This window comes from Leptonychotes weddellii, chromosome 5, assembly GCF_054177405.1.
Source record: "Leptonychotes weddellii isolate Sample4059 chromosome 5, ASM5417740v2, whole genome shotgun sequence".
In the NCBI taxonomy this organism is placed as follows: domain Eukaryota; kingdom Metazoa; phylum Chordata; class Mammalia; order Carnivora; family Phocidae; genus Leptonychotes; species Leptonychotes weddellii.
Window position 1 is genome coordinate 32,481,245 of NC_138373.1, and position 12,173 is coordinate 32,493,417.

Consider the following 12,173-nt stretch of genomic DNA (forward strand, 5'->3'; position numbering starts at 1 on the left):
AAGCTCCCTGCTCTGGGATCTGGGCTGGAAGGTCAGGGCTTGTCAGAGCACCACCCAGCCACCAGTGTGTGTATGCTCCTGGGCCGGTGCAACTCTGGACAAGGCCAGCTACCTCTCCAGCCGGCCCCAGGAAGGCCAGCGGTGATGTGGGACAGCCCTGTCAGTAGACAGAACACCAGCAACCCCACTGCTAAGCCCCCTATAGAAAGTGGTTTGAATTCAAATTTCAAAGAAGGAATGACCACAATTTATGTTTTAAGTATCTTTTTGCAGTAATATCTTATTTACATTGATACAGAATCATTTTACATTCTTAGATCAGACAGTAATAGATACTTTATTTTAGTAAATTATGAAGGAAAGCAAAAAGGAAACTATTCATAAGTTTTCTCCATTAGCCTGTCTTACCACAGGGGGAGGACCTGGAAACATATGGAGCCCGTATGTCCTACAAGCCGAGGCTGGGGGACTGTGGTTCGCTCTGGCTGGACGGTGAAACCTGCAACTGCTCAGACTGTGCTTTCCTTTTCTGAACAAACATTTCTACAGAAGACAATGATTCTCAGCATTGAAAAATTTACACACACTTCTGAAAACAGATGTCAACAGTGTGAGTGGTGAGAACCAAGCCCCTGGCAGGCAGAGGGGCCAGGGCACTGGGTTAACAGGCTGTTAGCCTGCTGGGCCCAGGCTGTAGCCATGACCACCTGTGGTCCAGCAGAAGGGCAGGAGCCCCACGCCTGGCATAGAACAACAGAATTCAAGTCGGGGACGAGAGGTCACCCCAAACACGGTGGAAGGAAGGACTATCCGGCCCACATGGTCAGGAATGGCATCTCCAGGGACGCCCTTGGTATGTGCCTCCCCAGGCCCCAAGGTGCCCACGTTCCAGCTGCTTGGGATCTTTGGGAATTAAAACAAACTCCAGGAAGGAAACAGGATGTCTCTGCTGAAGGATGGATGATGTGGTGGGGCATGCAGGCCCCAGGTTCCTCAGAAAGACAATCTGGAAGGAAAGACTCATTCCAGAACCTCCCGGAGGTTTGCTCAGAGGGAAATTAATCACTTCATGACTCGGTGCAGCTTAAGGCTTCATTTTTAAGCTGTAAGCATGGCCTTTAATTCTTTAACTAATGTCTCCACATTTGATTCCAAATTAGAGTTTTAGCTCTGGAAGAGATGTCCAGTTGTTTTATTCCACCTGAGCCAGAAGAGGCCACATTACCTACCCATGGACAGGACAGTTCTACCATCCCTTACGCATGCCACACCCTACTGCCCAGGGGCTGTCCCATGACCGTTCCGTGGAGACGTATGTTGTCACATGATTTTGCTGTTGCCCTCTGCAGAAAGGGGCCCGGTGCTGCTGTTCTGGAATCCTTCTGGTGCCCTGGCCATGAGCAGGGGCTGCTACTCCCGGCCTAGTTTCCAGTGGACCGTTTTCCTGAGCCAAGACACAAATGGTTACGTTTCACCAGCATCCCAGGAGGAAGACACCCTGTGGGTGAGCTTCTGTTATCCCTGGGAGGGGGCTGCACCAGGAGTCCCAGCCACCAGGGACCAGAAGAAGTGAAAAGCAAGTCCCAAGACATCACAGTGAGCAAGCGTAACTCCCGGCAGCCCCCTGAGGTTTACATGGCCCTGCGCCTCCCAGGCAGGATGGGTGCTATGAATCAGACAGGAGGCTGGGGAGATCTGAGTTCTAGGCCTGGCTCTGCTATGACTTGCCCTCTGTGACCGTGGGAAGCCCAGTTCCCCTGGCAGCTGGTGGAAGGAGGGCTGTGAGGCGCCCCCCACCCCCGTGCAACCTCTCCAGAAAGTGGGCATGACAGAAGGCCAGCTGGGGCAGTTGGGTTCAGCCCAGCGCTGCTGGCTGAGGCTGCCACCTTGCCCTGATGCAGGCATCTGCACAGACCAGGAGGCCTGGTTCTGAGTAGAGTTAGATACACCACACCTAGATTGGCACCTCTTCTAAGGCTGGGAGTAGGGAGCAGGGGTATGATATTGGTTAAAGTGAGGGAAAACAGGGATTAGTTCACAGGGATACAAAGGGGAAGAAACCTCAGGGTTTTCCTACCTCGGCTAGGTATCAGGAGGTAAACATTTTCTTAAGTTTGGAAAGGAATCCCTCCTTGTCCTCCCCAGCCTCAGGCCTAGCCTTGCCTCCTGCGGAGCTATCCATGGTCCTGCCACCTGGGCACAAACAGCAGAAAGAACTGGGGTGAAGGGCGCCACCTCCAGGAGTCCCATCCCTGGCCCCGCCTACCCACACCTGGCCACCCAGGGGCTGGTCACTCAAGAAGCCACCAAGCACCACCCTGAAAGGGGAGGGGACCACTCCCAGGCTGGCCAGGACAGCCTCGCCTGTCAGATGACTGAAGCAAATGGGCCATTCCGTGCTTTAGTGTATCCCAACTGCTCCTCAAGTCACTGGCCCACAACAGGGAAACAAGTCGCAGAGAGGGACAATGACCAGCTATCTCCATCGTAACAACTGTCACAACCGCCAAGTGCCAGATGCCATCCAGGCCAGGCCACACAGATTTCACGGGAGCTCATTTAATCCTTTACAAGTAAATTTCACAGATGAAAAAAAATAAAACACAAAACACAAATGCACAGAGAGGTTAGGTAGTTTGCCCAAGGTGACAGAGCTGGTAGGTGGGAGGGAGAACGGAGTTCAAACCCAAGCAGTCAGGTCCAGAACCCAAGCTCTTAAAAACCTTGCCACTGACTCTTGGAAGGTGAAGAACACGTGCCAAGACCAACCTACCAGCTTCCATGCTCCATACATGTGCACCTAACGTCTCCGGGACACTCAAGGAGGGGACTCACTGCCTCGTGGAATCCCACAACACGTGTGATTCTTCTAACCTATAATGATGGCAGCGGGGGACCCTGTATGTCACTGGGCAAACTCCCTATCAAGAGCATCTGAGGGGCACCTGGGTGGCTCAGTTGGTTAAGCCACTGCCTTCAGCCTAGGTCATGATCCCAGGGTCCTGGGATCAAGCCCCGCATCCAGCTCCTTGCTCAGCAGGGAGCCTGCTTCTCCCTCTCCTCCCCACTCATGCTCTCTCTCGTTCTCTCTCTCTCAAATAAATAAAATCTTTAAAAAAAAAAGAGCATCTGAGCCAGATGCTCCAGACAAAGGGAAGCTGCTCTGCTGTTTCTTCAGGGCCCAAGCAGAGGCTACGGAGATCAAGGCTGCCGCATAAGCACATCCTTTTCAAGATCTGCCAACCAGTAGGCAGGTAGGGCATGTGAATGCCATGAGCTAGACTATGCACCCATACTCAGGATTTTAAACTGTAGGGCACATCACTGATGCGCTAGGACGCATATGCCAAGTACAGTGTGTGGCACAGGAAGAAATGGTCATGGTCCCCAAGGTCTCAGCCAGGGTACCAGGCCCCAAGCAGGGGTGGGTAGGGCTGTCCTGGGTTCAGCCCCCTGGGCAGTCCCGTGCACCTGGCATGCTCTCAGAGCTTAGAGAGAGAGCAGTGGCCCGAAACAAGGATGTGCTAACCAAGGTCGGAGCAATCACCAAAGCCAAGGAGGCCGGGTGATCCCCAACTCCCAGGGGCCCCCCACGGAGGACCTAGGCACTGAACAATCACCACAGCAGAGGTGCCACTACCACAGATGACAAGGCCATGTGTGCCTTCCCTTAGTCCCTTCTGTCCCTGTTCTTACATAAAGGCTTAAGTAACAAAGACCCTCCTAACACAAAGCAACACACAAACCAGAAATTTCCCATCACTCCTGGGCCTCCTCAGACACAGGAAAGCAAGAATACTGAATTTCGTCATGTTCTCGTTATGGGGATGACAAATCTTTGTGTGCATGCGTCGCTATGTTAGAGCTGGTAGAGCTTTTAACACGTGCCGAGTACCATATCAGATGCTTTCCCTACTTGATCTCATTTGATCATGTAAGGACCCCGTGAAGTACGTGCTATTATCGTTTCCAACTTACAGATGCTACTGCTGAGGCCTGGAGAGGGAAGTGATTTGCCTAAGGCTTTCCAGCTAATAACAGCAGAGCAGGGCCCTACATCAGCGGACCTCAGAACCCAAGCTGTTAGCTACCAGTCACAATGGGGCACAGAAACACTCAGACTGCCGTCACCCTCCTCCCCCAACTCTGCTGTCCTTGTCACCGGAAGGCTGGAAGCAGTTATGCCCCATGGCGACAGGCCAGAAAAAGCATCTAGTTAACTGGTTAATGATTCACAACAACAAAAAACAAAACAACAAAACACAGACACACGTCCAGAAATTCTCACCCCCTACAACCAGGAACATCATCGCATCTATTTTGTTTTTAAAGATTTTATTTATTAGAGAAAGAGAGAGAGAGCGCGTGCGCAGCTGCAAAGGGAAAGGGAGAAGCAGACTTTCCGCTGCGCAGGTAGCCCAACATAGGGCTCGATCCCAGGACCCCAAGATCATGACCTGAGCTGAAGGCAGACGTTTACCCGACTAAGCCACCCAGACGCCCCTCATCTCTATTTTAAATTTGGATATAAGGACTACAGTCTCCTTCAGGAATAAGGTTTACTGGCAGGGACATCAAAGGATATAAGCACTGAATTTACAATTCTGAACCAAGAATCAGGAATAAACTATGTACATAGATGACAAAGTCTATAAACACATGGCTTTTCTAGCCTAGGGTAGGTGTCCTTACAGGACATCCTGGACGCTCAGGTGCCTGCTGATCTCAGGACTGGGATACCAACAAGGGCACTTGGCTTCCGAAGCTTCTGTAAATACAGCCAGTATTTGACTTTTGCCTTTAGAAGAGGAAATGCCCATAGTGGAAGCCCACTCCAGCTGAGTGGGCATTACACGAGCATTTCTAGTCTACACCTTCAGAAGGTGACCCCAGCCAGAGGGGCTGCCCAGCCAACACAGACAGAGGTCCAAGCTGAGGCCACAGGTCTCCTCTTTCCTGAAAAGGGCTTACACTCCCATCCCTCAGAGCATCTCTCAGCTGATGGTTAGGAAAATGAATTCAAATAAACTCAGCCAACATTTACTATGAGCAGCCTTGCACCAGGTGCTATGCAAGGTGTTGGGGGATTCAAAGAACATGCCAGCTCACTACAGGCAGGGATCCCAAGTCAGAACTGCTTGATGGCTGTTTATATTTAAGGTGATACCAGGGAAAGAGTAACAGGTAATGCTCATCCCATGAATATGTGCCACGTTTTGGGGCCAAAATGTTTTCTCCATGAGCACAAAGTCCTAGTGTTATGAGGAGGGTCTGGCACATATCTGGGGTTCAACGCTTGCCACCTTCTCTCGTTATCTGTAAGCTGGCTGAAGGCAGGGACCCTGTCTGTGCACGTCATTTCTTAGCACAAAACAAATGCTCAATGAACATGTGTCTGAAGAAACAGGGCAACGGGATTCCAGGATCTGATTTCTGAGGACTGGGTCACCCTACAGGTGGAGGCGCAGGTCTATATTGACAGCCTGACTCCCTGAGCCATCTACACGCACAGGCTGAACCAGCAAGAGTACCTCTCATTCTATTAAAATGTCTTTCCCTTCATCTTCTTCCTGCCTCCACCCTGTGTAAAGGTCAACACCATCAACTATGTCAGAAAAGAGAAACAGCAGGTGGGATACCCAAATAATGAGCTCTGGAACTGATTTCTACACTTACAGGTAAACGTACGTATGTGTGTTGTCACCAAGAATTAACAATGATCCAGAAACATAAATAAGCCACACTGTCTTTAACTCAAAAAGTCACACAGTAGCATCAGACTGTCCTGATTCCCCGTGTCCTACTGCTTAGCCTTGAGCTCTAAAAGTCCCTAAGCACACCGCGACTTTCTGGACTTTCTGGTTCACAGACTGGGAAAGAAGTTAGGCTCAGCCATTAAGGTTTTCACCAGCTGCATTAGGAACCAAAAATGATCAAGGGATACTAAATCCCCCCCAAAACTTTAGGTCAGTTTCCTATGTAACTGAATCTATCCCAAATGCCTTCCAGGTGCCCCTTCCCCTAACGAAAGCAAAGACACCCAGGAATCAATTTGTATCTGTGATGACTCTCATCAGTCTCCAAGGACACCCTGACTCATGTGTATTGGAGGCTGTTAAAAAAGTGATCTGAGGGGCACCCGGGTGGCTCAGCTGGTTAAGCATCTGCCTTCGGCTCAGGTCATGATACTGGGGTCCTGGGATTGAGCCCCATATTGGGCTCCCCGATCAGCAGGGAGTCTCCCTCTGCTGCTCCCCCTGCTTATGCTCTCTCTCTCTCACTCTTTCCCTCTCACCCTCTGTCCCAAATGAATCGTTTAAAAAAAATAAAAATAAATAAAAAATTATTTTTTATAATTTTGGGAGCCAAAATTTTCCACTGGAATACAACTCTGAAATGACAATGAAAGTGAACGGGAAAAGAAAAATAATTTGACATACCTACTATACTTTATAAACAACTTTTAGAAACGCATCCAGTGCATATATTAAAGTTAAGCTACACTCAGCAAAATTATGTCAATAAAAATTTAAAAAGAACTGGCAAAGTGTCTGGCACACATGAGGTTCCCAACAAAGCCTGGCTGAACAAGGGGAAGGGAACGAGCTATCAGGACAAGGAACCATGAAAGCCACAAGGGTCAGAAAGACACTCATAAGCTGACTCTATGACCAACTCTCAATTTAAACGACCAGAGAGGAACTGATAAAAACACCAACATTCTAATATAGTGAACAAGGCCCACGTCACCACCGTGGGCTCACTCAGGCAGATGTCAAGCTCCCCGTAGGTGGTGAGAGGAGGAAAGCTAGGGTGTCTGCAGAGCAAGTCATGCTAGGTGACTGGGAACAGTTGCAATTCAGGAAGACGCTGGAGGAGCACAACCAGAATTAGGTGGAAGAGCTATTCCCACTTCTTTTTAGTTCAAGAGATGTTAACAAGAATATAAAAGTTCAGGCACCAAACCATTCCATTTGGTCAGGCTACAGACAGGAATTGTGGTGGCTGCTTTTGCACAGAGGACTTGGTCCCCTGGACTCAACGAAGCTCAACAAAGTCCATGCAGAGTCCATTGCTGCTGGGACCGCCACCCCTGGGCTCCCAGGCCAAGCCCTCCAACTCCCTGGGAAACTCCCACCACCTGCTCCGAGTGACCATTCGGGCTCTGAGGACATGGGAGGGGCGTGCAGGACCCAGACAAAAACACGACGAGGCAAAGAGGAGGAAGCATGGGCGGCTGAAGCCAGCACACCTGCATAGCCTGTCCCCACCAACAGAGGACCAGCACTCCTCCGCAGCGCACCCCCACCTCCCACGGGAAGAGGTGCCATGGCCACAGTGTCCTTCACCGAAGCTCCCACCTGCCAGCATTTCAGTGTCAAATCACTAACATGTAGATACACTCCACAGACAGAGCATGACACTGGAGTGCAGAGTGAATGAGGCATGTGCTCATGGCCAGACGAACTCAAGAGTCAGACCTGCTGTGCACAGGCGGATCTGCAGTCACGTGACTGGCTTTTTTACTGAGGTCTCGGTGAGGCGCTCTGGGTCAGGACTGCAGAAAGCCTTCCAATCCATCTTCTCCTTCAGCCGCTACAAGGAATGTCATGTAGGGTTGTGCCCAAGGTCACAAGGCAAGTGGCAGAACCGGGGATAGAACTCAGCAGAGCAGCTCTGGGAAACATACGGCTGCTCTCTGGCAGGAGGCAGGCTGGCGCTCTCTGACCTCCTGACCTCTGTGCACACAGAGCAAGTCAGGGTGGCTTTACTCGGGAGCGCGGCTGGCACTCAGCTCCTCCTAGCTCACAGCTTCCCTCTTTTTTTTTATATATATATTTTTTAAGATTTTATTTATTTATTTATTTGAGAGAGCGAGAATGAGAGAGAGAGAGAGAGCACATGAGGGGGGGGAGGGTCAGAGGGAGAAGCAGACTCCCTGCTGAGCAGGGAGCCCGATGCGGGACTCGATCCCGGGACTCCGGGATCATGACCTGAGCCAAAGGCAGTCGCTTAACCAACTGAGCCACCCAGGTGCCCCAGCTCCCCTTTCTACCCTGCTCCCTGCAAGCGGAAACCCCAACATGCTCCGGAACCGTGTGTCCGACGACTGAGAGGACTTCCGCACACTGCCGTGCCGCCTTACCTGTGCTGGTGTTGGTGATGCCGTTCACTGTCCCCTCCACGTCGGTCTCGTCCTCAGCGTAGCTCAGGATCAGGCTCTGCTGCCGGCTTGTCAGTCTCCTGTGGACCAAACACAGTTGAGTGTTTCCTCCAGGCAGCCCTTTAATGACGGGCTTGGCCAGTTCCCATGTCAGCATGTGGGAAATGTGGGGCCCCCGACCCAGGCAGGGAGACACACCCTGAACCTAAGAGCCACACCCTCGAAGCTTCAATCAAGAAAATGGAACTGCTATGCTCATCACGGTGAGCACCCCATCACCTATCGAACTGTCAAATCCTTGTTGTTCACCTGAAAATTAGCATAGCATTAAGACAAAAGAAAATCTCCTAAAATATCCTAAGCTGCCATAAATACTAAACAGTTTACTTAAAAGGGGGGGCCTCTTACAAGTGTCTTATGTAGGAAGTTAACTAACTAAAAGGAGTCCCGTTAAGCCAGTCTTCCCCAGAGGGGTGGGAGGCCCCAGCACTGCGCTCAGACCTTCCTCCCAGAGGATGCAGAGGTCACGAGCCATGATCCAGTTACAGATTTGCCTCTCCCAGCAGATCCCCAGTGCCCTGACAGCAGTAATAACAAAAATGACAACAGCAGCTACAGCCACATATGCCCGATGTATTACTCAATTTCTGGGCAGCTAATGAGTCCACTTTTTTTTTATTATGCCCACTTTGCAAGGGGGAACTCGGGCAGGACACACGTGGCTAGAGGGAGGAGGCAGCACAAGCCTGCACAAGCCTCCGTGCTCACAGCAGCAGACAGCAGGCCCAGGCCGGGGGGCTCAGCACAGGGCCCGGCAGGTAAAAAGCCCTCAACCAGGCCCTGCTGGGTGGGGAAGGTGCAGAGATCAGGTGGACCTCACCATGGCTACGTGGGCACGCACTTTGGAACTCTTATCTTGATGTGAATGTAGTGATCTCCATAGCCGTAGCTGTTAATCCGGGGGATGCCCTTCCCACTCATCCGAATCTTCTGGTCTGTCTGAATCCCAGGGGGGATCTATAAAGAAAGGAAATCTGTGGTTTGCCTTGGTCTCCAGTTACTCAAATGGAAACATTTCACTACATAAAGACTTACTCCTAGGAAAGAACTGCCATTCAGGTTTCTAGACAACCACATGGAAACTGGCTAAACTGGGGTCCGTCCGGAGCAGAGCCCATGACAGGGACTTGCAGGCAGGCAGTTTGGGGAGATGAGCCCACAAGGAGGAGTGCGGGAGCACAGAGAGTAAGAGCAGAGAGGAGGCAAGGCCCACACAGGGGCATGCTGCTGAGGCTGGTGCCTGGTGCCCGTAGAGGAGCAGATTCGACCCAGGAACTGCCTTCCCTGGCGATTCCACAGTCAAGGCCCACGGTCTGTGATTCGAACCCAAGGAATGGCCTGACCTTCCTCCTGTCTCCCCCAGACCTCATCTCTGAGTCCCCGACATGCTGCTTGCTCACAGGTTCTGCCACTTCTCAGCTGTTTCAGAAAAAAAGAGTGATGAAGTACAAGACTGGCAAAGACATCCCCGCCCTCTTACCGTCACGGTAATGGTCTCGTATAGGCCCTGTGCTCTGGCTGTCCCTCCAAGAAGAGCCTGAGCTATGGAAATAAAGAGGTCGGAGTGGATGTCTGCACCGTCCCTCCGGAACACAGGGCTTTTCTGCACCTAGGGCCAAGCACAACAGATGCAGTCACGGGCGGAGAAGTCCTGCCTGAGAAGGACAACAGCCCCACATCCCAGCAGCCTGGGTACAGGCCCTGACATGTGTTACGGTGATGCTGCTTCTGTGTGAGGAACAGAGTAACGAGGGAGAGAATGTACTTTTGCCAAAGCAGAACGTGGCCCCAGGCTCCAGGAGTTACACCAGATTTGTTTCTATGCTGCAATGCAAGAGTGTCAGTCTCAGATCAAGCCGTTCAACTGACAAATAAAAAAGTAAAATTGGCTTTTTGAACATTACAACAAAAATCTTACTCTAATGGAAGGTTTACACAGACTAGTACATCTACAAAGGCAAATAGTTTATTCTCCTAACAGTCATTTGGTACAAACTACCCTCAAGACAGATGGGCAGCATGGGAATGACTCCGACTTTGTAAGCACTTTTGGGCATCAAAGACACTCCTTGCCTTGCAGCCATGCCCTCTCTGTGTTCTTGTCTATTATCACATGGGAGTGGGGCCTACCTGTCGTAGAGCCTGGCTTCCAGCAGGTCACCTTTGTCTTGTATCTCCTGGTCTAGCAGTTCACCCTTTACAGTATTTTTATCTTTCTTTTAAATTATGAAGTATTTCACACACATACGAACAGGCAAAGTAAGTAACATCACACACACACACACACACACACACACAAAGTAAGTAACATCACACACACACACACACACACACACACAGTGCCCACAACCCAGCTGAGGTACCAACCCTCCAGCCCCCCCCACCCCGAGTGACCACCACGATGAATGGAGGAGTGACCGTTCCTACATATACACACGTGCCCCCAAATAATACGTAGCACCACCATCTCACGTGTGAACTGTTGACCGTGTCCCTCCCTGCCTCTGCTTGCAATCCGCTTTTCTTCCCTCACTGGTAACTGAGAAGTCTCCAGATGTGTCATGCTGACACATGTGGCTCTGGTTTCTTCCTCTGGCTGCTCTGAGGCACTCTGGCCCGTGTGGTGCACTCGGCCATGCTCTTCTCCCTCTTCTCCAAGGGCAGCAGGCTGTTGTCGGAGTCTCACTGCTACGAGTGAAGGAGTCTCGCACGCAGCCTGCGCGGCCCTCCTCAGGCGTGCACCTGGCGGGGCTGCCAGGACAGGGCGCTATCCCCCTCACCATCCCCCCGTTCCAGAAAACCAGGTCTGCTCCTGCACACGGTATGTAAAGCTGTACCTTTGGCACTTGCTATCTCCACAAACAATTCAATACATAAGTTAAAAACACAAGGAGATGTGTTCTGCATTTTTATGTGTGCTATGTTTCCAACCTGTAAACATCTTGAGGAAACTTTGCTCTGTCCAAACCTAGCACGAAGGTCTGACGTGACAGATGTTTAACAACCCTACTGAGGTGGCCACTGTTGCCCTTAGAAACGCAGATGGCCAGATATGCTCCCATGAAGCGCCAACCTCTCTCTAGCGAGAAGCCCGGGCTGCACCCACACCCAGAGGGAGAGGGCTGGAGAGAAGCCGTACAGGCAGGCACCTACCCTGAATGTGATGAAAATTTCCCTTTTTCCTACAGGCATCCGCACAGTCTGGCCATCCTCGACTCCTATAAGGAAGAACAAAAGTTCAAAAGGGAAGAATTATCTTGGGACCTCCCAAGGAATTTTCTGCCCTAGATCCATTTACAAACCACTGACTTGCTTACTCATGCCTGTGAGGAGGAACACAATTACACACAGTACGTCCAACGAGTGTAACTTTTCAAGGGTGCAAATACAGCAACTGATAAACAAACAAGAGCACCTTCTATTCATTTATCCAAGTGTACTGGACCCCTACTCCTACCAGTCTGTGTAGTATTTCAGTGAGTTCAGAGTCTAGTAGGGGAGACAGCTATCGACCAAAGAGTTAACACTAACAAACACATCATTACAAAGAGGATCATGTTCTTAGAAGGAAAAGACAAAGGACGTGTAAGGAACAGGGAGAGTTCCAGAACGCTGCCCCGGGGAAGCGACACTCGCGCTAGGAGCCTGGGGAGAAGAGTTAGCCTGCTGAAAAGAAGGTGGAAAGTGAGCTTGAGACACAGGGAGTGGTATACGCTGCTCTGTCCTGGGAGGCATCACGGCCTGTTCAAGGAGCTACGTGAAAGTCATGTAGGGCAGGCAACCAGGGGAGACTAACAAGACGGAGGCTGCAGAGGCCAGTAGGGGCTGAGACTGGAGGCCTTACTCCACCCCAACAGTCACAGCATGCTCTGCAGGGCGGGTGACATGATCACCCTGCAGGGGAAAGCCCGCCCCAGGAGAAAGCCAGTTGGGGAGAGCAGTCATAGGC

General features: G+C 51.0%; 1 protein-coding gene across 2 annotated transcripts in view; it reads right to left on the reverse strand.

Moving 5' to 3' along the window:
* Positions 1–247: 247 nt before the first annotated feature.
* DNAJA3 (DnaJ heat shock protein family (Hsp40) member A3) overlaps positions 248–12,173 on the reverse strand; it is a 28,850-nt gene continuing 16,924 nt past the window's right edge. Inside the window, exons 7-12 of one of the 2 annotated variants that reach the window (XM_006749959.3) lie at positions 11,378–11,442; positions 9,705–9,833; positions 9,066–9,181; positions 8,147–8,244; positions 2,078–2,193; positions 248–1,444 (exon numbers count right to left, since the gene is read on the reverse strand). In XM_006749959.3, coding sequence (XP_006750022.2) covers positions 2,090–2,193; positions 8,147–8,244; positions 9,066–9,181; positions 9,705–9,833; positions 11,378–11,442 — 512 coding nt within the window. In that variant the 3' untranslated portion in view covers positions 248–1,444; positions 2,078–2,089. The remainder of the gene's footprint in view (positions 1,445–2,077; positions 2,194–8,146; positions 8,245–9,065; positions 9,182–9,704; positions 9,834–11,377; positions 11,443–12,173) is intronic. The other variant, XM_006749960.3, reaches the window with a different exon arrangement.